The sequence below is a fragment of the Cetorhinus maximus genome, chromosome 9 (genome assembly GCF_964194155.1).
Source record: "Cetorhinus maximus chromosome 9, sCetMax3.hap1.1, whole genome shotgun sequence".
NCBI lineage: Eukaryota > Metazoa > Chordata > Chondrichthyes > Lamniformes > Cetorhinidae > Cetorhinus > Cetorhinus maximus.
The window spans coordinates 71945748-71971608 of record NC_135887.1 but is presented as its reverse complement, the minus strand read 5'-3'; the positions used below and the strand labels follow the sequence as shown (position 1 = coordinate 71971608).

General features: G+C 46.5%; 1 protein-coding gene across 2 annotated transcripts in view; it reads right to left on the bottom strand.

Annotated features, from left to right (window-relative positions):
- Positions 1-228: 228 nt before the first annotated feature.
- Positions 229-25861, bottom strand: part of LOC144684706 (uncharacterized) — a 72129-nt gene continuing 46496 nt past the window's right edge. For both annotated transcript variants that reach the window (XM_078548833.1, XM_078548834.1), the window contains 4 exons: positions 17013-17126; positions 13799-13877; positions 1767-5532; positions 229-1632 (listed from right to left, as the gene is read on the bottom strand). In XM_078548833.1, the coding sequence (XP_078404959.1) occupies positions 5256-5532; positions 13799-13877; positions 17013-17126 (470 nt within the window). In that variant the 3' untranslated portion in view covers positions 229-1632; positions 1767-5255. The remainder of the gene's footprint in view (positions 1633-1766; positions 5533-13798; positions 13878-17012; positions 17127-25861) is intronic.

Here is a 25861-nt window from a genome sequence, read left to right as displayed (position 1 = left end):
ACTGAAATACACAGAGAAACACAAACAGAAACACAGACATACACACAGACAAGAAACACAAACAGAAACACACAAAGACACACACACACAAGAAAAACACACACACACAGAAACAGACACATGGGCACAGACAGAAGGACAGACATGCACACACAGAAATACACACACACACATGTGGCTGTGAATGCTATCAGGCCTCACCAAGAAAAAATGAATAACAGCATCAAATTTTTATAATACATGTTTTAATATAAATACAGAACACTATTTACTCCATTGGAGTTTGAAATACATGTTAATAGCCACACGATGCGGAGGTGTATCAATGTCCTTTACAGCATCCAATTGTAATACTCAGCAACCCAAAATAAATATCTTTGTATCTCGTAACCACAGCCTTTACATTAACTTGCAACTTACCCATTAAAAAATAAAAGTAGGTTTAGTAGCTAATGCTGTTGCCAATGATCATAAAGATGATAACATATCTGTACCAGACTCCTCTCCCCAGTATTTCAGTGCAGTGCTACCCACTTATGTTCTTCTAACTGACTCTGCATCTATGTTATGCTGACGAGAGAGGAATTTGATACAAGCTTATTAAGGGTCAACACAATAACACCGATGACAGGCCCTTTCCTGCCTTAAGTCATTTCAAACATATTTTGATTTACGAAACTGGGCTGGGAGATTGCCAGTTTCCGGCCTGTACTACACCAGTCCAGGTCTCCCATAGGATGGCGCCACACAGCGCCAGGTCAGTTAGCTATCATATCACTGACAAAACACATCGGTGCTGTATCCAGGATCTCAGGAATGGAGGGAAATGGAGCTGGATTCAGAATCCCTCGGATCCTTGGCCCAGGAACACTCTGGGCCCCTTCTCATCCCCCTTTGTCTACCCTCACCCTCAATCCATTAAAATAGAAATGTGTATCAAATTGCATGAAAAATGTCAAGATCTACCTCAGAATCTCTTTAGCCTTCTGTTTGAAATTTCTGGGAGATTGCTTTTAGATCAAAGGAGCCAAAGTAGAAAAAAGGTTAGTCTAGTTATGATATTGCATTGTGATATATTAGTAGCACACCGTGAATGTGGCCTGGTGTTGAAATAGCATTTAGTGAGTGTGCTGCACAGGAATGGAGCTACAACACTGCATTAAGCATTCTCTGCAAGCTGAGTACCTCAAATCAATTGCACTCTTCAAGGATGACACATAAGCCTTTCCCTCCTTTGAGATGCTGACCACGTCCAAATCCTTCTGTTGGTCTTGCATCTCTCCTAATCCACTGGATTGTGTTCCTGTCTCGATGATTTTTCTCCCATGTTGCTGTTTGCAGCAGAGTCCCAGAGTTTGTGGAGATTCTAGGGCAGTCCCAGAGAATTAATAACTGACGCTCATCTACACAATGTACCAAACAGGTAACTAGAGCTTAGGATTTGTCACTAAACCCACACATAACAGTATAAATAAGATGTTCACAAGTCTCGTTCAGGATTCAAATAAGTCATTTTGTCTTTTCAGCCCTGCTTATGTGTGACTCTTCCGTCGGTTATGTCAACAGAGTGAGGGAAAGAAGTTGAGGTTTGGAAGGGGGAGGCATTATTAGCTGCTTGAAGAGAGAGAGGTCCTCAGGACACACACACACACACACACATATTCACACACACACACATACGCACATTCACACACACACACATATTCACACACACACACATACGCACATTCACACACACATGCGCACATTCACACACACACGCGCACATTCACACACACACAAACACACATGCACACACACACCCACACATACACACACACACCCACACATACACACACAACTACATTTGAACTGGTGAACTAGCGCTGTACCGAGCTTCATTTTGTGTGGGCTGAGAAGGCACACATCTGAAGGATACAACTATTCAGTTGTTACTTACACATACATGCACAGGGCCATCAAGTGGCTGCTCAGTGATTGAAGAACAAGTACCTTTTGTGGTGGCCAAATCTCTTAAATATCTTCAAGACCAACAATGGCTTAAGAAAATCTGTCTCATTCTGCCAGGATCACAGTGGGAAGAAGAGAATAAAAAAGCCCAATTGAAGAGGAGGGGTTGGTGGAGGGGGGTGAATTGTTCTCCTTTATCCAACTATTTCTATGTATAAACCACTGTACAGGGCATGATTGCTCCTGAGTAAATCTGCTTTTGAAACAATGATCCCCTGTGACTGCGATGAGCTAAATAATATCTACAATACAGTGAACAAGGTGGCATCTTTCTCATATAAAAGTGACTTTTTACACTCCTATCAGCTACATCACCAATAACCTTGCACCCACTTTCATCACATTAGTGCTTGTAATTTGCACTCCCAGTGCAAGTAAATCTGATGAAGGTGATGTCCTGCAGAACCAGTGATTCACCAGTTCAATAAAGACAACTGTGGAGAGAGAAACCACGTTAATCTTTGACGCCTGTAACCTTTCATCAAATCTGAAACATTAACTCTGTTTTTCTCTCCACAGATGTTGCCTGACTTGCTGAGTATTTCCAGCATTTTCTGTTTTTAATTTTAGGTTTTCAGCATCCACAATGTTTTGCTTTAGTTCAATAAAACTGAACAGCCTATCCACATGCAAGATAGGGTTGCCAACCCTCCAGGATTGGCCTGGAGTCTCCAGGAATTGAAGATCAATCTCCAGGAAAATGCTGTGTGCAACCCTGGAGAAAAATCATCAGGACATTAAAAAACAATGGGCTTTTTTGTCATTTTCGTTGAACACTTCTCTTCATCAGATAAGAGAATATTGAAAATGGGGGAAAGAAGGCTGTTTGGCTGACAGTCAAGCATCACCTAATTAGGTAATGACTCTTTTTGCTTTCTAATTGGTGTAGGAAGGCAGTACGTCACAAGGATGGATGTGTTGGCTGACTAATGGCTGGAGTGTGGGGGCAAGTCATGTGATGAAGCCTCCAGGAATACATTTAATCGCGGTTGGCAACCCTAATGCAAATAGAGGAAAAACTCCATCAAGTAGTGGGGGAAGGGAAGGTTGCGATGGCCAGTGGTGAGGGATGGGGATCAGGAGGAGAGGGAGGGTGGAAAGACTGGGAATGGGGAAGGGGAGGTCGGCAGGAGGGAAGTGGAGGGTGCATGGGAGGGGGTGAGGGTGGGAAGGCCTGAAGTGGGGCAGGGAAATGCGAGAAGGCCAACATGCTGTGCTGACATCACCTTGGCCATCCAGAATGAATGATGCCTCTCACTAACCCAAGGAACAGGTTTAATCATGGTTAAAAACACGAGCTACACCCTCTGGCAGTCTGCAATACTGAGGTGATGGAATTAAACAGCCATTCTCCGCATTCCTCTGAAGATGTAGCCCATGAAGTTCCAACACATCGCCACCTAGATTGGCAGTGCACAATATTACATGCGGTTATTAAAATGAGTAGTTAAAAAAGATTAACATACAATTTCTTCACACACACAACCCTTGATTATTTTCTTACATTTGCGGATAGATTTTATGTTCCTTGATTTGATGGGAATAGTACACTTTACCGGTCATCTGCGAGAATTTAACACTTTACTGATAAGTTGTGGAAATGGGATATTTTTTCCGATTGGCCATGCGAATTTAACGCTTTACCAGTCAGCTGTGGGAATAGAAAACTTTGCTATTTTCACCACCAAATCAGAATTATAAGTCAGGTTAATCGAATGTTAGATCCAGAATAAAGTTCCCTCTTTACTGGCTACCAAACATTCTCAGTTTTGGTATAGCATGGATCAAGTTATGAATTAAACTTCCTCTTCACCATTTTGACAACGTTCTATGAGGCTGTCTGTAGATCAGACCTCCCTACTATGTTCATACTGCTGTCCTCACAGACTTACTGAGGACATTACCAATTTGTTCGAAAACATGGAGCCTATGGTGCTGTGGAGAATTTCGCACCAAAACTGGAGTATAGTTTATTGGACTCATTTCGCTGTGTCTTTGCAGACAAAATAATCTTGGTTCAAGTCTGGAGGTGAATGAACAATTTGTAACTCTCAGTATCAGCCAATACCTATTAAAACTGTCTGTTTTATTGCTCTTGCAAGCGACTTTCTGGAATCAATGTGGAAGTGATCATTTCAGAAGGAAAAGAAAATATTGCAAGATAAATAGATGAGATGTAGTGACACGACAATGGTCAAATGCCGAGACTCGAGTCTGAGTCAGATGTTATAAGGATTATATGTTGAACTGGGCTCTAATTGAAGTCTGCATTTAAGCTACTGGTTATTTTCATAGCCACTGGTAGATGGAGAAGCTGTACCTGTATCCTCCCCAACCCCCAGGATGAATACATCTTCTGTCACTCATAGCTCAGAGCATCTCATCCCGCCATCTGAATGAAAAAGTGAACTATTCAAGGGTAGGCTAATGGCCCACATTCCTTTCACATAACTCCCCTTAGTACGGGAGTGATGAATATTAGGAGCAAAGCTGAAGCAAGGGGGAAAGAGAGCTGAGAGGGAAGGGGAAGCACTTCATATTAAAACATCATTCAAAAGTACCAACAGCAGGGTCCGTCACCGGAATGAAACAGCTTGACGTGAAAGCAACACGGGCTGACACGCAAGTGAAATGATCCAATGCATAACTGACATGATCCAACATGACAGCATCATGGTTCGATACAAGAGCAAAATCTATCTGACATGGGAGCAACACAAGAGGAAAATGGTTTGTTTCAGGACCGACACAGTCCAACACAAGAACTTTATGGAATGACATGAGAACGACACATACTGACTCAAGAATGGCATGTGAACGATACAGACTGATATGAGAATGACACAGACTGACAAGAGAATGACATAGACTGTTATGAGATCAAAAACAGTTTGACCCAAGGGTGACACATTCAACAGGGAATGAAACAATCTAACACAAGAGTGACATGTTCAACATGGGAACGACAGTTCAACACAATGATGAAATGTTTTGATTTGAGTGTAGAATGATCAGAAATAAGAGTGACATGTTTCGACAGGAAGGTGAAATGGTCTCTGCTTATGAAGATACAATGTGCTTCAAGCAGGCATTGTAAACACTAGTCCTTGAAGAGCTTTAGAGGATGTAACACAAAGCTTATCAAAGGGCTGACAGACACATTTCGTAAATTTGCATTCAGTCAGTGACATATGAAGAGTGTGTAGATGACAGGAGCAGAGCTTCATCACCATCTCGTACTCCACCTAGCTCTTGGCTTCTTCCTCCTGTGTAGCTCTTATCGTCTCTCTATTGGACGGTTCTCCTGATTCCTCCCCATTCATTAACCTGGCAGCTTCAGCTGGTTCAGACACAATCTTCACATCATCTTTGTTCATCAGCTGGATCCATTCATCTGATCTCTTTATGTCAGCTTTCAGGCCACATTCTTCCACCAAGTCTCTCCCGTTCCCATTCTCCATGATGGCTGCATTATCTCCTCTTGGTCTGGTGATAGGCAGACTTTTCTTCCGTCCACACAATCTGGCAATAAAAGTTTAGAGTTACTGCACTTTAGTGATAAGACATTTTAATCTTACATTTATTATAACAAACAAATCAGTTAATGATAAAAGGTGAGAATTAATAGGAACATAAGGCAAGTCAATAATGAACAAGGATTAGTCATTCCAACAACAGGAATAGAATGCCCAGACATAGCACAGCGCCCAGACACCCAGACACTCAGACACCCAGACACCCAGACACCGCAGAGCACCCAGACACTGCAGAGCACCCAGACACCGCAGAGCACCCAGACATTGCAGAGTGCCCAGACACCACAGAATGCCCAGACATCACAGAATGCCCAGACATAGCACAGTACCCAAACACCGCAGAATGCCCAGACATTGCAGAATGTCCAGACACCACAGAGTACCCAGACACAGCAGAGCATCCAGACACCGCAGAGAGCCCAGACAACACAGAATGCCCAGACATCGCAGAATGCCCAGACATCGCAGAGCACCTAGACATCGCAGAATGCCCAGACATCGCAGAGCTTCCAGACACCGCAGAATGCCCAGACATTGCAGAGCGCCCAGACATTGCAGAGCGCCCAGACATTGCAGAGCGCCCAGATATCACAGAGCACCGAGCCACCACAGAGCACCCAGACACTGCAGAGCACCCAGACACTGCAGAGCACCCAGACACCACAGAATGCCCAGACACCGCAGAGCACCCAGACACCGCAGAGCACCCAGACACCGCAGAGCACCCAGACACTGCAGAATGCCCAGACATCGCAGAATGCCCAGACATCGCAGAATGCCCAGACATCGCAGAGCACCCAGACACCGCAGAGCACCCAGACACCATAGAGCACTCTATGGTGTCGAGCGCTTTGCAATATCTGGACACTCTGCATTATCTGGGTGCTCTGCTGTGCCTGGGTTTTTAAAATTCATTAATGCAGACACCGCTCAGCACCCAGACACCGCGCAGCACCCAGACACCGCGCAGCACCCAGACACCGCGCAGCACTCAGACACCGCAGAGCGCCCAGACACCGCAGAGCGCCCAGACACCGCAGAGCGCCCAGACACTGCAGAGCGCCCAGACACTGCAGAGCGCCCAGACACTGCAGAGCGCCCAGACACTGCAGAATGCCCAGACATCGCAGAGCACCCAGACACTGCAGAGCACCCAGACACTGCAGGGCGTCCATACATCACAGAGCACCCAGACACTGCAGAGTACCCAGACATCACAGAGCACCCAGACACTGCAGAGCGCCCAGACATCACAGAGCACCCAGACGCCGCAGAGCACCCAGATGCTGCAGAGCACCCAGACGCCGCAGAGCACCCAGACGCTGCAGAGCACCCAGACGCCGCAGAGCACCCAGACGCCGCAGAGCACCCAGACACTGCAGAGCGCCCAGACATCGCAGAGCACCCAGACACTGCAGAGTACCCAGACATCACAGAGCGCCCAGACACTGCAGAGCGCCCAGACATCACAGAGTACCCAGACATCACAGAGCGCCCAGACATCACAGAGCACCCAGATGCCGCAGAGCACCCAGACGCCGCAGAGCACCCAGATGCCGCAGAGCGCCCAGACATCACAGAGCGCCCAGACATCACAGAGCACCCAGACACTGCAGAGTACCCAGACATCACAGAGCACCCAGACACTGCAGAGCACCCAGACACTGCAGAGCGTCCAGACATCACAGAGCACCCAGACACTGCAGAGTACCCAGACATCACAGAGCACCCAGACACTGCAGAGTACCCAGACATCACAGAGCACCCAGACACTGCAGAGCACCCAGACACTGCAGAGCGTCCAGACATCACAGAGCACCCAGACACTGCAGAGTACCCAGACATCACAGAGCACCCAGACACTGCAGAGCACCCAGACACTGCAGAGCGTCCAGACATCACAGAGCACCCAGACACTGCAGAGTACCCAGACATCACAGAGCACCCAGACACTGCAGAGTACCCAGACATCACAGAGCACCCAGACACTGCAGAGCACCCAGACACTGCAGAGCGTCCAGACATCACAGAGCACCCAGACACTGCAGAGTACCCAGACATCACAGAGCACCCAGACACTGCAGAGCGCCCAGACATCACAGAGCACCCAGACACTGCAGAGCGCCTAGACTCTGCACAGCATCCAGACACTGCAGAATGCCCAGACACTGCACAGCACCCAGACACTGCAGAGCACCTAGACTCTGCACAGCACTCAGACACTGCAGAATGCCCAGACACTGCAGAATGCCCAGACACTGCACAGCACCCAGACACTGTACAGCACCCAGACACTGTACAGCACCCAGACACTGTACAGCACCCAGACACTGCACAGCACCCAGACATCACAGAGCACCAGGACATCACAGAGCACCCAGACACTGCAGAGCACCCAGACACTGCAGAGCGTCCAGACATCACAGAGCACCCAGACACTGCCGAGTACCCAGACATCACAGAGCACCCAGACACTGCAGAGCGCCCAGACATCACAGAGCACCGAGCCACCACAGAGCACCCAGACACTGCAGAGCACCCAGACACCGCAGAGCGTCCAGACATCACAGAGCACCCAGACACTGCCGAGTACCCAGACATCACAGAGCACCCAGACACTGCAGAGCGCCTAGACTCTGCACAGCGCCCAGACACTGCAGAATGCCCAGACACTGCACAGCACCCAGACAATGTACAGCACCCAGGCACTGAACAGCATCCAGACATCACAGAGAACCCAGACACTGCACAGCACCCAGACACTGCACAGCACCCAGACACTGCACAGCACCCAGACACTGCACAGCACCCAGACACTGCACAGCACCCAGACACTGCACAGCACCTAGACACTGCAGAGCACCCAGGCACTGCAGAGCACCCAGGGACTGCAGAGCACCCAGGCACTGCAGAGCACCCAGACACCGCAGAGCATCCAGACACCACAGAGCACCCAGACACCACAGAGCACCCAGACACCACAGAGCACCCAGACACCACAGAGCACTCACACATCATAGAGCACCCAGACACCACAGAGCACCCGGACACCACAGAGCACTCGGACATCATAGAGCACCCGGACACCACAGAGCACCCGGACACCACAGAGCACCCGGACACCACAGAGCACCCAGACACCACAGAGCACCCAGACACCACAGAGCACCCAGACATCCGTTTTCACCCAAGAGAATGAGGATGAAGGTATCGAACTCGGGGAGAGAGACTGTGAGGTTCTTGAGAAAATTGATATAGGGAGTGACAAGGTATTGGAGGTGTTGGCAGGCTTAAAAGTGGACAAATCTCCAGGTCCGGATGATTTGTGTCCCAGACTGCTGAGGGAGGCAAGGGAGGAGATCGCAGGGGCTCTGACCCGAATTTTTAATTCCTCTCTGGCCACGGGGGAGGTGCCAGAGGACTGGAGAACAGCTAATGTGGTTCCACTATTTAAGAAGGGTTGTAGAGATAAGCCAGAGAACTACAGGCCAGTGAGTCTCACGTCAGTGGTAGGGAAACTATTGGAGAAAGTTCTGAAGGAGAGAATCTATCTCCACTTGGAGAGGCAAGGTTTGATCAGGGATAGTCAGCATGGCTTTGTCAGAGGGAGGTCATGCCTAACAAATTTGATTGAATTTTTTGAGGAGGTGACCAGGTGTGTAGATGAGGGTAGTGTAGTTGATGTAGTTTATATGGATTTCAGCAAAGCCTTTGACAAGCTCCCATATGGGAGACTTAAAAAGAAGGCAAAGGCACATGGGATACAGGGTAATTTGATAAGGTGGATTCAAAATTGGTTTAGTTGTAGGAGGCAGAGGGTGAAGACAGAAGGATGCTTTAGTGACTGGAAGCCAGTGTCCAGTGGCGTACCACAGGGATCTGTGCTGGGTCCCCTATTATTTGTCATTTATATAAACGACATAGATGACTATGTGGGGGGTAGGATTAGAGTGTTTGCGGATGACACAAAGATTGGCCAGGTGGTTAACAGAGAGGTTGAGTGTCTTGGGCTACAGGAAGATATAGACGGGATGGTCAAATGGGCAGATAAGTGGCAGATGGAATTTAACCATGAAAAGTGTGAGGTGATACACTTTGGAAGGAGTAATTTGATAAGGAAATATTCAATGAATGGCATGACACTAGGAAGTTCTGAGGAACAAAGGGACCTTGGCGTGTGTGTCCATAGATCTCTGAAGGCAGAGGGGCATGTTAGTGGGGTAGTGAAATAGGCCTATGGGACGCTTGCCTTTATCAATCGAGGCATAGATTACTAATGTATGGAGATAATGTTGGAGTTGTATAGAACTTGGTGAGGCCACAGCTGGAATGCTGTGTGCAGATCTGGTCGCCACATTATAGGAAGGATGTGATTGCACTGGAAGGGGTGCAGAGGAGATTCACCAGGATGTTGCCTGGGATGAAACATTTAAGTTATGAAGAGAGGTTGGATAGACTTGGGTTGTTTTCGTTGGAGCAGAGAAGGCTGAGGGGTGACCTGATTGAGGTATACAAGATTATGAGGAGCATGGACAGGGTGGATAGGGAGCAGCTGTTCCCCTTAGTTGAAGGGTCAGTCACGAGGGGACATAAGTTCAAGGTGAGGGGCAGGAGGTTTAGGGGGCATGTGAGGAAAAACTTTTTTACCCAGAGGGTGGTGATGGTCTGGAATGCACTGCCTGGGAGGGTGGTGGGGGCAGGTTGTCTCACATCCTTTAAAAAGTACCTGGATGAGCACTTGGCACGTCATAATATTCAAGGCTATGGGCCAAGTGCTGGTAAATGGGATTAGTTAGGTAGGTCAGGTGTTTCTCCTGAAGGGCCTCTTCTGCACTGTGAGATTCTGTGATTCTGTGACATCACAGAGCACCCAGATGCCACAGAGCACCTAGATACCGCAGAGCACCCAGACACCACACAGCACTCAAAAGACACCGCGCAGCACTCAGACACTGCGCAGCACCCAGACACCGCGCAGCACCCAGTCACTGCGCAGCACTCAGACACCGCGCAGCACTCAGACACCGCGCAGCACCCAGACACCGCGCAGCACCCAGACACCGCGCAGCACCCAGACACCGCGCAGCACCCAGACACCGCGCAGCACCCAGACATAGCAGAGCACCCAGACATTGCAAAGCAGTAAGCCATTGCAGAGTGCCCAGGTATTACACAATACGCAGGCATTTGGCGAAACAGCATTGAAAAGGGTATTTCAGCGTATACGTAACAGGAAAGGTAGGTAAAATGTTGCAGAGCAAGGTACATAATAACATAATAAATAGGAGCAGGACAAGGCCTTTCAGCCCATTTGAGTCTTCTTCGCCATTCAATGAGATCATGGCTGATCTTCAACTTCAACATCATTTTCCTGCACTATCCCCGTATCCCTCGATGTTCAAATCCTCTTGTAATAAAAGCCAAAATACCATTTGCCTTCTTAATTACTTGTTGCACCTGCATATCAGCTTTGAGTGACTCATGAACAAGGACACCCAGGTCCTTTTGAAGTTCAATTCTTCCCAGCCTCTCACCATTTAAGAAATAGTCTGCACTTCTGTTTTCCCTAACTGGGCACTCTGCGGTGTCTGGGCACTCTGCGGTGTCTGGGCACCCTGCGGTGTCTGGGCACCCTGCGGTGTCTGGGCACCCTGCGGTGTCTGGGCACCCTGCGGTGTCTGGACAAAGTGGATATCATCGCATTTCTCCACATTCTATTCCATCTGCCAATTTTTGCCCATTCTCTTAGCCTCTCCAAATCCTCCAGAAGTGTCTTTGCATCCTCCTCACAACTCACACTTCCACCTAGTTTTTTGTCATCAGCAAACTCGGAAATATTACATTTAATCCCCACATCCAAATCATTGGTATAGATTGTGAATAGCTGGGACCCAAGCACTGATCCTTGTAGTACCTCACAGGTCACTGCCTGCCAACCTGAAAATGACCCATTTATTCCTCCCCTCTGTTTTCTGCTTGTTAACCAGTTTTCAATCCATGCCAGTATATTCCCCCTAATCCCATGTGCTCTAATTTTATTTACCAACCTCTTGTGTGGGATCTAATCAAAAGCTTTCAGAAAATCTAAATACAGAACATCCACTCCTTCCCCCTTATCTATTCTGCTAGCTCCATCCTCAAAAAACTGCAACAGGTTATTTAAACATGATTTCCCTTTTATAAATCCATGTTGACTCTGCAGAAACTATCCCAGAGTCCAAATAATTTTGAAAGGTGACAGGCAGTCTCTTGTCTCCACAGTCACCTCTTTCAGTAGAATCAGTGCCAGCAGTGGCAACTCAATCTTCTGAGTGATCTGAACATGGTTGCTAAATGCATGGATATGCAGAAAGAAGGTGAGGGGGATTCTGCAATTAAGCACAGTCCCTAATCCAAGTACACAGGAAATAAGGATAGAGGGAGAAAAACAGACACATCATAATCCAGATACCCAGGAAATGGATGTGAAGGGGAACACTACAGGACCTTCCTTCTACCATAAGGTCTGAAGTGGGGATGTTCGCTGATGATTGCACAATGTTCAGCATAACTCATGACTCCTCAGATACTGAAGCAATCCATGTCCTAATGCAGCAAGACCTGGACAATATCCAGGCTTGGGCTGATAAGTGGCAGTAACATTCGCACCACACAAATGTCAGTCAATGACCATCTCCAACAAGACAGAATCCAACCATTGCCCCTTGACATTTAATGAATTGCCATCACTGAATCCCCCACTATCGATACCCCAGGGATTATTATTGACCAGAAACTGAACTAGGCTATCCATATAAATACTGTGACTACAAGAGCAGGTCAGAGGCTAGGAATCCTGCGATGAGTAACTCATCTCCTGACTCCCCAAAGCCTGTCCACCATCTACAAGGCAGAAGTCAGGAGTGTGATGGAATACTCCACATTTACTTGGATGAGTGCAGCTCTCACAACAGTCAAGAAGCTCAACACTGTCCAGGACAAAGCAGCCCGCTTTATTGGCACCCCATCCATAAACATTCACTCCCTCCCCCTCCTATGCACAGTGGCAGCAGTGTGTACCATCTACAAGATGCACTGTAGAACTCAGCAAACCTCCTAAGGCAGCACCTTCCAAACCCATGAACGCTATCATCTAGAAGGACAAGGGCAGCAGATAGATGGGAACACCACCACCTGGAAGTTCCCCTCCAAGTCACTCACCATCCTGACTTGGAAATATATCGCCGTTCCTTCACTGTCGCTGGGTCAAAATCCTAGAACTCCCTCTCTAACAGTGCTGTGGGTGTACCTACACCACTTGGACTGCAGCGGTTCAAGAAGGCAGCTCATCACCACCTTCTCAAGGACAACTATGGATGGGCAATAAGTGCTGGCTTAGCCAGCGACGCCCATATCCTGTAAATTAATTTTTAAAAACACACCATCCAGATACACAGGAAATGGGTGCGGAGGGCCAGGCATGTAATATAAATACACAGGAAATGGGGCTGAATGGGGAAACAATACAGACATGCGTGCTCTACAATGGGATCTTCAGGCTGGTTGAAATGCTTAAATTAAAATTCAAGTCCCTGGTCCATGAATGGAGGCTGAAATCTAAAGAGACAAAATAGCAATGTGAAAGAAAGAAGCCCAGGTTTCCAAGAACAAACCTCAGCAGGAATCTCTGTACAGGTGCTCAGCAAGCACCCTTGTCTTAGCCCAACAGCAACTTTCTTTATCTGGATTGAACCAAAGAAATTGCCACATTTTCTCTGATTGGATCAGAGAGGGTTACGTCAGCAATAGTGTTCATTTCCCCTTTCCAGCCTGCGAGCTTGCTGACAGTGCCTATGTGTGGATTCCAGTGTTACCTGATCTTGCTGGAACATCAGGATGGCAAGTATTTGACATGGTCTTCCAGGCTGTTGAGCCCAGTTTTTGAGGCATTGCTCTGGACCTGATAGGTCAATTTAATCTCACAATGTTCAGATAGCCATTTAAAATTGAGCCAGTGTTAACTGTGGATCTTTATCTCACAATTCGGCACTTCCATCTATTAGATTGACGTGGCTCCCTTTGTCCACCTCTTCTTCCTCCCCACATTGCCACAACATCTCCCCTCGCCCCACCACCAATCAACACAGTTCCAGGATGGGTTGCCCAGTATAAGTGGCAAACTGTGCCTCGCTGCTGCCCTGCTGGCCATGCCCTGGCTACCTGAGGGAGGGTTGCCCCAGTCCTTGAGATTGTAGAGGTTGGGGCCTTCCTACCTTTTGCTGTATATGATCACCAGTCCACCAATTACAATGATGAGAAGTGACACGATGATTCCAACCACAATCAGCCAGTCTGAAAAAGAGAGAAAATTATTGCCTGGTAACTAGACCTGAGAAAACCCGTCATCTAGAACATGTCAAACTCTTAAATCGGTGACAATTAATAGAAATACCAGGGCGGATTTGTCTCTTAAGGCGTCAGCTGTGACTCAGCAGTAGCATCTTGTCCCCAAAAGAAGATTTTGGGTAAAAGTCCCAGTGACTGTCCCCTGTCGGGATTCTCATCACCCAGTGACTGCCCCTGTTTGGATTCCCATCATCCAGTGACTGCCCCCTGTTGGGATTCCTGTCACCCAGTTACTGCCACCTTCTGGGATTCCTATCACACAGTGATTGGCCCCTGCTGGGATTCCCATCACACAGTGACTGGCCCCTGCTGGGATTCCCATCACACAGTGACTGGCCCCCTGCTGGGATTCCCATCACACAGTGACTGGCCCCCTGCTGGGATTCCCATCACACAGTGACTGGCCCCCTGCTGGGATTCCCATCACACAGTGACTGGCCCCCTGCTGGGATTCCCATCACACAGTGACTGGCCCCTGCTGGGATTCCCATCACACAGTGACTGGCCCCTGCTGGGATTCCCATCACACAGTGACTGGCCCCTGCTGGGATTCCCATCACACAGTGACTGGACCCTGCTGGGATTCCCATCACACAGTGACTGGACCCTGCTGGGATTCCCATCACACAGTGACTGGACCCTGCTGGGATTCCCATCACACAGTGACTGTTCCTGCTGGGATTCCCATCACCCAGTGACTGTTCCTTGTTGGGATTCCTGTCACCCAGTTACTGCCCCCTGCTGAGATTCCCATCAAATAGTGACTGGCCCCTGCTGGGATTCCCATCACCCGGTGACTGCCCCTTGCTCGGATTCCCATCACCCAGTGACTGTCCCCTACTGAGATTCCCATTACCCACTGTCCCCTACTGGGATTCCCATCACCCAGTGACTGCCCCCTGTTGGCATTCACATCACCCAGTGACTGCCCCTTGCTGGATCACTCAGGTAGGCCGTGGTGGGGAGGACTGGGGCCAATGTGGGTGGGGTGGGTGGAGAGGTTGTGGGGATAGGTTGTTGGAGGTCAATCATCTCAGCTCCAGGATATCACTGCAGGAGTTCCTCAGGGTAGTGTCCTAGGCCCAACCATCTTCAGCTGCTTCATCAATGACCTTCCTTCCATCATAAGGTCAGAAGTGGGGATGTTTGCTGATGATTGCACAATGTTCAGCACCATTCGTGACTCCTCAAATACTGAGGCAGTCCATGTCCAAATGCAGCAAAACCTGGACAATATCCAGGCTTGGGCTGACAAGTGGCAAGTAATGTTCATGCCACACAAGTGTCAGGCAATGACCATCTCCAACAAGAGAGAATCAAACCATTGCCCATTGACATTCAATGGCATTACCATGGCTGCATCCTCCACTATCAACATCCCGGGAGTTACCATTGACCAGAAACTGAACTGGACTAGCCATATAAATACTGTGGCTATAAGAGCAGGTCAGAGGCCAGGAATTCTGTGGTGAGTAACTCACTTCCTGACACCTCAAAGTCTGTCCACCATCTATAAGGCACAAGTCAGGAGTGTGGTGGAATACTCTCCACTTGCTTGGATGAGTGCAGCTCCAACAACACTCAAGAAGCTCAACACCATCCAGGACAAGGCAGCCCACTTGATTGGCACCGTATCCACAAACATTCACTCCCTCCACTACTGATGCACAGTGGCAGCGGTGTGTACCATCTTCAAGATGCACTGCAGAAACTTGCCAAGGCTCCTTATACAGCACCTTCCAAACCCACAACCACTACCATCTAGAAGGACAGGGGCAGCAGATAGATGGGAACACCACCACCTGGATGTTCCCCTCCAAGTCACTCACCATCCTGACTTGGAAATATATCACCATTCCTTCACTGTTTCTGGGTCAAAATCCCTTCCTAACAGTACTATAGGTGTACCTACACCACATGAACTGCAATGGTTCAAGAAGGCAGCTCACCACACCTTCTCAAGGGCAATTAGGGATGGGCAATAAATGCTGGCCTAGCCAGTGATACCCACACCCTATGAAACAATTTTTAAAAAGCCTCTGATTGGCCAGTAGTTCTCAGGGGCGGGAAGTTCCTCCTGACAATGGTGAGGACCCCAACTTCAACCAGGTAAGTGCCTGAGTGGCACCAAATCAGATCAAAGGGGGCACGGAATGGCCATAGCGGAGTTGCCACCAGCTGACCAGCCGGTAGACAGGCTCACTGTTACAAGTATTTAATCCCACCCATTCTCAGCATATTGCTCTTTCAAATCTGAGACCTGTCTTCAAATCCATCCCAGACTGATGAGTTGATGGTCCCTTCTTTCCAGTGAAGCAGAATAATGACAGGGTGAGCGCATATTGCCCTTATACCTCTGGGACACGGGTTGGATTAGCAACCCAGGCTAATGAGGTGAAAGGCTTCATCCCTCCACCAGTTGCGATGGTGCCATATAAATGGCGGCTCCATCAGGCTAGGTCCTGTTCACGGGATCTGCTGGGCAGCTGGCATGGCAGACTGACAAGCCAAGCTGGCACAATGAAGTGCTCTTAGAACAATTGGGCAAAGCTTTGTCTTGGTAATAAATCATGTGATATGCAGCTCAGGAAAGCTTCATAACAGGCACAGGGTAATAAAAGTAGACCATTCCTCAGTCAACTAAAATTATATTTTTGGCCTATTTTTGAAATAATGAATTGCAAAGTATGAAGTATGAGATAGCTGGCAGGATATTTCAACGACACACAGACTTAATTGAATCTAAAGTCTATTAGTTCAAATTATCTGATCATATTTTGCACTAAATCCCTATTTTGTGGCGCTATTAACATTGTTCGATTTAAATTGTTAGATCATTCTAATCTTCGAACACAAAAAACAGAGTAGACTATACACAGACGGAAACCCATCAACACGCAATCAACTTGACATCAATTTTTGTTGACATCTCCTACACTGGGGCAGTGTTGTCACTGAGTAGATATCCGACATACGGCAGATTAAAGGTCTACAGATTGCTCAGACCTTTGGAAAGGTTTTGTATTGTGTGACTTGTCTGAGTAAAGGTGAAGAGAGTTTAAGAAGGATCAGGTGTCCTACCCAAGCTGACTCCAGGAGGCTTCTCTCCTACATCTGTTGTTGTTGGCTGTAACTTTAGACTGGGCCCATTATCCACAATGACAAGATCTGATATTTCGGTGCTGCTTGGCTCATCTTGAGAAAACAGAAATAAAGACTAGTAAATTCCAAGTTTAGGCAAGACTTAGAGCACACGTTTTATATAGAGGGGTCATACCCCAATCTCCAAGGCAACCAATCAAGCTATACCCGACAGGAACCAGTGATGCCATGGAATGGCCTGGCACCAGGGGAAAGAAGCCCAGCCTGACAGACCTCCTTTGGCATTCAGAAATTAACCATTTTGCAAAATTGCATGCATAATTTTTCATCAGCACATATTTCTTAAATATAAAGCACTTACCACGAGTTTACTTCCCCTTTGGTTTCAATTCCATTTATTTATTTGAATTTGAATCAGTATTTTTTAAATTTTAGTTTCTGCCCTTCTATACTGTCCTGTTTCAGCCAGGAGTGTAGGCCAGGGTGGGCCTGTACAGTCTCCATAGCAACCCTCAATACTGTCCTACACTCTGTGGGAATGGGCAGGCCTCCTGCCTCTTTGCTACTTCTCCTGACACTGTGCAGTGTTTCATTTGACACCACACATGTCAGCAAAGTATCGTCGAGTTCTCCTGAGAGGGGGTGCAAATGCTACAAGACTCGGTGAACTTTTCAGGTAGATTCAAAGCATCCCGTTAAAGACTGTCAGAGAGAGCTTTGTACTTCATAGCAGAGAGGAAGAGAAACAATAAGCAAGGCTGTTCATTGCAAATCCTTCTGCACACTACAGAACTCTATTAACAAAGTAGCGGCTACTTGCTTTAATGTCACATATAAGCCAACCATCTGTATTTGATGTACACCCTCAGCAATTCAGGCTGCAGCCTGCGTGTCTGTATTTCCAAACAAAAGTCAGAGTGAGCCAGGACCCTCCACCTAACGCCTTTCCTGAGCTCCCACCCATGGTGGTTGCTGCTGTAAGTGTTTGAAAATCAAACATACCAGCTACGAATCAATGAGAGGAGAGTGTCAGCACATTAATTGATAGTGAAAGGAGGACAGTGTCACCATTAACAACAATGAAGTCATGGAATACATAAGATCAGTGAAGCTTTTTACAAAAACAGGGAGGTTATAACGAGCAAGTTTAATTTTTCTCATAAACTGGTTGTAGAGGAACTTGAGTCAGGAATGCATTGTATTGAGTGTATTTGGTGGTTTCTGGAGCAATTTTTTCTTGAACCAACAAGAAAACAGGTCATTCTAGATGTATTAATGAGTAATCAGCCTGACTTAATGATTATCCTAACAATGGGGGAGTACCTAACTAACAGGGCCATACGTGGTTGAATTTTATATTAGGTTTGAGAAGAAGAATGAGCCATGAACTATGATTTTAAATTTGAACAAGGTTGGGAGGGATAGGTAAGAATTAACCCCAGTAGACAGGACAGAAATATTAACAGATAGAATGATGAATGAACATTGGGAGCTTTTCAAATTATATTTAGCACAATACAGGACCTGTACATAACAGCAGCAAGCTGAGTGACACTTGGGTGTGGCTGGGAAAGATGTATAAAATTAAACCGTATCTGCTGATGCAAAATGGTTATAAATGGAGTGCATCATAAATAGTATGTAAACATTGGCAATTTGGTGAGAAGGGGAATTCCGTGCAGAGGGGGCAAGAGGTGTTGCTTTTTGCCTCCAATAGTTGTGTAGTGGTTTGTGTTGAGACAGTAAGTATTTACAAATTTGACTGGTGTTTTATTACTTTGTGCAAGTTAGAGTGAAGAAAAAGAACATAAGTAGATATAACTAGTATAAGTATTTTAAGCTAAGATATGGTAGAGCAGGTTGTGTGTCTGGACTGCAGTGTATGGGAGTTTGTGGACAATAGTCGTGTCCAGAGCACAAACACCTGCAGTAGATGTCTCCATCTCGAATCATTCCAGCTCAGAGTGATTGAGATAGAGTGTGAGTTGGAGACATTCCATCACATACAGGAAGGGGAGAAATACTTGGATAGTTTGCTGCAGACCTCAGTCACACTTCATAGGGAGGTGCAGGTTCAGGATGAGGTTGTTGCGATTGATAGTGTACAGAGTAAAGGGAACACAGGGGAGATAGAGAAAGAGCGTCCACTGAAACTAATTCTATCTATAATTCTATCTATAATCCCCCTGGACTATGACCCCACCACTGAACGTCAAGCCATGGTTTCCAGGACTGTTACTGACCTCATCTCCTCTGAAGATCTTCCTTACACAGCTTCCAACCTCATAGTGTCCCAACCTCGGACGGCCCGCTTCTACCCAAAATCCACAAACAGGACTGTCCCGGCAGACTGATGGTGTCAGCCTGTTCCTGCCCCACGGAACTCATTTCTAGCTATCTTGACTCCATTCTCTCTCCCCTTGTCCAGTCCCTTCCCACCTACATCCGTGATTCCTCTGACACCCTACGTCACATCAACAATTTCCAATTCCCTGGCCCCAACCGCCTCCACTTCACCATGGACGCCCAATCCCTCCACACCTCCATCCCCCACCGGGATGGTCTGATGGGTCTCCGCTTCTTCCTCGAACAGAGGCCCGAACAATCCCCATTCACCACTTCTCTCCTCCGTCTGGCTGAACTTGTTCTCACACTGAACAATTTCTCCTTAAACTCCTCTTTCTTCCTCCAAATAAAAGGTGTGGCTATGGGTACCCACATGGGCCCCAGTTATGCCTGTCTCTTCATGGGGTATGTGGAACATTCCTTGTTCCAGTCCTACTCCGGCCCCCTCCCACAACTCTTCTCTGGTACATCGATGATTGCTTCGGTGCTGCTTCATGCTCTCGTCTGGGCCTGGAAAAATTTATTAATTTTGCTTCCAATTTCCACCCCTCCATCATTTTCACATGGTCCGCCTCTGACACTTCCCTTCCCTTCCTTGACCTCTCTGTCTCAATTTCAGGTGATAGACTGTCCACCAATATTCATTACAAGCCTACCGACTCCCACAGCTACCTTGACTACAGCTCCTCACACCCTGCTTCCTGTAAGGACTCCATCCCATTCTTTCAGTTCCTTCACCTCCGTCGCATCTGTTCTGATGATGCCACTTTCAAAAACAGTTCCTCTGACATGTCCTCCTTTTTCCTTAACCGAGGTTTTCCACCCACGGTGGTTGACAGGGCCCTCAACCATGTCCGGCCCATCTCCCGCGCATCCGCCCTCACACCTTTCTCTCCCTCCCAGAACCATGATAAGGTCCCCCTTGTCCTCACTTATCACCCCACCAGCCTCCGCATTCAAAGGATCATCCTCTGCCATTTCCGCCAACTCCAGCATGATGCCACCACCAAACACTTCTTCCCTTCACCCCCCCGATGGCATTCCGTAGGGATCATTCCCTCCGGGACACCCTGGTCCACTCCTCCATCACCCCCTACACCTCAACCCCCTCCCACGGCACCTTCCCATGCAACCGCAGAAGGTGCAACACCTGCCCCTATACTTCCCCTCTCCTCACTATCCAAGGGCCCAAACACTCCTTTCAAGTGAAGCAGCATTTCATTGCACTTCCCTCAATTTAGTCTACTGCATTCACTGCTCCCAATGCGGTTTCCTCGACATTGGAGAGACCAAACGCAGACTGGGTGACCACTTTGCGGAACACCTTCAGTCTGTCTGTAAGCATGACCCAGACCTCCCTGTCGCTTGCCATTTCAACACTCCACCCTGCTCTCATGCCCACATGTCCGTCCTTGGCCTGCTGTAATGTTCCAGTGAAGCTCAACGCAACCTGGAGGAACAGCACCTCATCTTCTGACTTGGCACTTTACAGCCTTCCGGACTGAACATTAAGTTCAACAATTTTAGATCATGAACTATCTCCTCCATCCCCACCCCCTTTCTGATCCCCCCCCCTTTTTTTCCCCCAATAATTTATATAGGTTTTTCTTTTCCCACCAATATCCATTATTTTTAAATGTATTTCCATCCATTGTTTTATCTTTACCTTTTAGCCTATTTCATTCGCTTCCCCCCACCCCACCCCCACTAGGGCCATCTGTACCTTGCTTGTCCTGCTTTCTACCCTTAATGTCACTTATTAGCACATTCCTTAGATAATATCACCACCTTCAACACCTCTTTGTCCCTTTGTCTATGACATCTTTTGGCTATCTCTACCTATCACTGGCCCTCTATCCAGCTTTACCTGTCCCAACCCCCCTTAAACCAGCTTATATTTCACCTCTTTTCTATTTTTACTTAGTCCTGTTGAAGAGTCATACGGACTCGAAACGTTAACTGTGTTCCTCTCTGCAGATGCTGCCAGACCTGATGAGTTTTTCCGCGTATTTTTATTTTTGTTTTGGATTTCCAGCATCCGCAGTTTTTTGCTTTTATCTATCTATAATGTACATGCTACCTTTGAGGATAAGGATAAAGACTGACAGAAGGACAGCCAGATTGCAGACCATGGCACCTTGGAGCAAGTGGGGAGCAATAGGAAAGGAAACATAAATTGGTAGTTGTAGGGAATTCAGAAAATTGGAGTGGGGGTGGGGAGCGTTGTGGGGGGTGAGGTGCAAATAACATTCTTTGTCAGCAGGATTGAGAGTCCCACATGGTATGTTGCCTACTTGGTGCCAGGGTGAGGGACATCTCAAACCATCTTGAAAGGTTGAGAGAGAGGGAGGATCCAGTCATTGTGATCATGTCGGGATAAATAATATAGGGGAGAGTCGGCAAGACAGCTGGTCTGGAGAACATCAGGAACTAGGGATTAAAGAATGGGGCCCCAAGGGTTATAATCTCTACATTATTACCTGAGTCACATGAAAATTGATGTAAGGACAAGCAGATTAGGAGGTGAATATACAATGCGGCTGAAGGAGTAATGTGGAAAAGAGGGGTTCTAGTTCATGACTGGCATCAGTACTGGGACAGAAGAAACTGTACAACTGAGATGGTTTCACTTAAAGTAGGCTGGGACCAGGCTCCTATCAGAAAGGATAAATAGGGTGATCAACTGGAGTGGAGGGCTCAGGTGGAAAAGGTAGTATAGATTATAATTTTAAAACAAGCAAAAGGGGAAAGAGTAGAAGAACAGTCAGAAAATGTGTTTTAGGCAATGCAAGTAAACAGAAAACTGAACAAGGTAAAGTAATTAAATCAGGAAAGAGAAATAAGAAACGTGTGAGCAAAACATTAGAGCAGAAGGACAGGTTAGAGTGTGTGGCCCCAATAAGCATTCTTTATACAAATGGAGAGAGTGTAAGCAATAAATTGAATGAATTCAACTTGGAGGGTATGATATGGTAGTCATTACTGAGACATGGCTGCAAGATGGTCAGGATTGGGAACTAAACTAACCTTATAACCAGGTTATAAGGTCTACAGGAAAGATAGGGAAAATGCAAAAGGGTAAAGGGTAGCCTATAGTGATTAAGAATGAAATTGCCGCATTGATGCAATGAGAGGTAAGGCAAGGCGTGGAGGTAAGTGGAGACTTTATTTGTAGAATTAAAAAATTGAAAAGGATTTCAGATCGTAGTAAGATTTGTGTATAGGCCTCCTGGTAACAGTTGTGAAGTGATAGATTATATAAATGCAGAGATTAACCAAGCGTGTGACAAAGGCCGTGTGATGTTAGGGGGGATTTTTAACTTTCATACAGTTTGGGATAGGGAATCTAGCTTATGTCAGAATGTTAGTAAATATCTTGAGCATGTTGAACCTGCTCAAGAACCTGCAAGTTCCACTTCAAGCCACATACCATCCTAACTTGGAAATATATCGCCGTTCCTTTGCTGTCGCTGGGTCAAAATCCTGGAACTCCCTCCCTAACAGCACTGTGGGTGTACCTACACCACACGGAGTGTAGCGATTCAAGAAGACAGCTCACCACCACCTTCTCAAGGGCAATTAGGGATGGGCAATAAATGATGGTCTAGCCAGCAATACTCAAACTCCAGGAAAGAATATATTAAAAATATAGTTTTCTGCAACAATATGTCCTAGAAAAAAAGGGCCATGTCATAATAGATACAGTAATGAGCAAGATTTAGTTAAGAACCCGATAGTCAGTGAATTGGCCATTGACAGGTCGGCGGGCAAACAGCTGATTTCGCTGTCCACCCGCCATCCTAAAAATTTAAATGGACTGGGATGACGTCGGGGGTTCCTCCTGACGTCATCCCGCATCATTTTCCCGTCGGCGACCAGGCCCCGCCCCCAAATCACCGACAGGAAAATTCTGGCCTAAGGAAGCTTCGTGTCTAAGAAGACTCCTGTTCCTATGTTCCTACATATCCCTAAAGGGCAAGAGCTCTACGTGTATAATTGAACAAGCTTAGCCAACAAGGGAAGTGGAAACTAAAGAAAAGGACAATGCAAAGAACAGTAGTGATTCCTAGGAGAGACATAAAGAACAGCAAAGGCATGAAGAAAGAACTGAAAAAAGGGAGAATGAGGAAAACTTTGCAAGGATATCAAGGACAACACTAAAGGCTTTCACAAATATGTTAAGAGAAAGATAGATTCGAGAATCTGGGACTGCTCTCCTTAGAGAAGAGAAGGTTGAGAGGAGATTTGACAGAAGTGTTCAAAATTACTAGGGGTCTAGACAGAGTAGACACTGTTCCCATTGGTAGAAGGGTCAAGAATAAGCGGATGGAGATTTAAGGTGATTGGCAAAAGAACCAAAGGCGACATGAGGAAAACCCCTTTTAAGCAGTGAGTGGTTACGATCTAGTATGTGCTGTCTGAAAGGCAGGCGGAGGTGGATTCAACCAAGGTTTTCAGAGGAAATTTGATAAACACCTGAAGAGAAAAGAAATTCAGGGCTGCAGGGAATGGGCAGGGGAGTGGAACTAACTAAATTGATGTTGCAGAAAGCCAGTACTGGTTCAACAGGCAGAATGGTCTCCTTCTGAGCTGTAACCATTCTATAATTCTAAAAGGGTGGCTAAGATTAATGTGGGTCTCTTGATTACAGATACAGATGATATTACATTTGGAAGTCAACAAATAGAGGACTGAATGATTACATTGCATCAGTCTGACAGTTAAGGGAAGGAATTAAGCATCAGAGACACAAGGAAACTGAAAATAAATCAAGAGGAGGAACTAACTAGATCCAACATAAGTTAAAAAAAAGGTGACAGAGAAAATAATGAGATTAAAGATTGCCAAATCTCTAGGAGCTGATGGTATCTACCCCAGCGTATTATAAGAAGTAGATGAGGAAATTATTGATGCACTCGCCTTGATCTTCCAAACTCTTTCAATTTAGAAATCGCCCACTTGGAGTGGAAAATTGCCAATGCCACTCCATTACTTAAGGAAGGTATAGGAGAAATAAACTAGGAAATTAAAAGTCTATTTATCAGTTGTGGGAAAGTTATCGGAACTCGCTATTTAGGACAGAGCAATTGAGCATTTCAACAAATTTGTGCTGATCAAAGAGAGCTGGCATGGGTTTGTAAAAGGTTAAGTTATGCCTAACAATCCGAATTTCTTTGAGGAAGTAACTAAGATGGTAGATAAGGTGTCTATGGATGTTACTCTTATCCAGAAGAGAATTCACAAGGCTCACAATAGAGACTATTAACGAAAATCAGAGTGCATGGAATTGGAAACACCTATTGGCTTGGATATGAAACTGGTTAGGAGACATGAGACAGTGAGTAGGGACAATGCCTGGGTACTCAAATTGCCAGGATTTGACTAGTGATGTCCCCCAGGGATCTGAACTGTGGGCTTAGATTTTTGCTACATTTCTAAGTGACTTGAAGAAGGAATAGAGGTCCGTATAGCCAAGTTTGCTGATGATACTAAGTCCCGTAGCCCAGTAAGTAGTGTAGATCAGAGCAGAAAGTTGCAAGGGGATATTGATAGACTAGGTGAGTGGGAAAAACCTGGCAGGTGGAGTTCAATGTGGTAAAGTGCGAGTCATGCACTTTGGCCTTCAGAATGATAGTTCAGAGCATTTTCCAAATGGTGAGAAGCTGGAACTGTGGAGGATCGGAGAGATTTAGGAATGTAGGCACGGAGCTCATTAGAATTATCTCTTGGGTAAGTACAGGAAAAAACTGGCCTTTATCTCAGGGGGCTGGATTACAAAAGGGATGGAAGTTATGTTACAGCTGTACAGAACTCTAGTTAAATCCCATTTAAAGTACTGTGTTCAGCTCTGGTACCACATCTCAGGCAGGATATATTGGCCTTGGAGAGAGTACATATTCACCAGGAAGACACTGGGGCTATGAGGACAGCTGGCATATACTAAGCTTTATCTTCTTATATTCCTGTATTTTCTCTGATGGGAGAGCTCAGAAAGGTTAAAATTAGAACCAGGTTATTCAGAGGTGATGTCATACAAAGTGCAGTGCTAACCTGGAATGCTCTTCACCAAAAATCTATTGAGGCTATTTCAGTTGAAAATGTGAAAATTAAGATTGACAGATTTTTGTCAGACAAGGGCATTAAGGGTTACTGAACCACAGCGAGTACATAGAGTTAAATGCAGATCATATATGATCTAAACGAATAGAAGAACAGGTTCAAGGGGCTGAATGGCCTATTTCTCTCCTATGTTCCTACAGAGGGAAACGAGGAAGAAGAGTGTCAGTATTAGCCAAGAGGAAGATAAGGAGGAGAGTGTCAGTTGCTGAATCTCAAGAAGGACGTATTAGCCTTGGAGAGGAGTAGAGCAATGGACAGTTTCAGGGTGAAATAATTGGAGGCTTAATTAAAGAGGCACCATTGCATATTGAAAGATACTGAGCTCAGGCCTGTAGCATTATACAGAACACAACTCTGCAGAG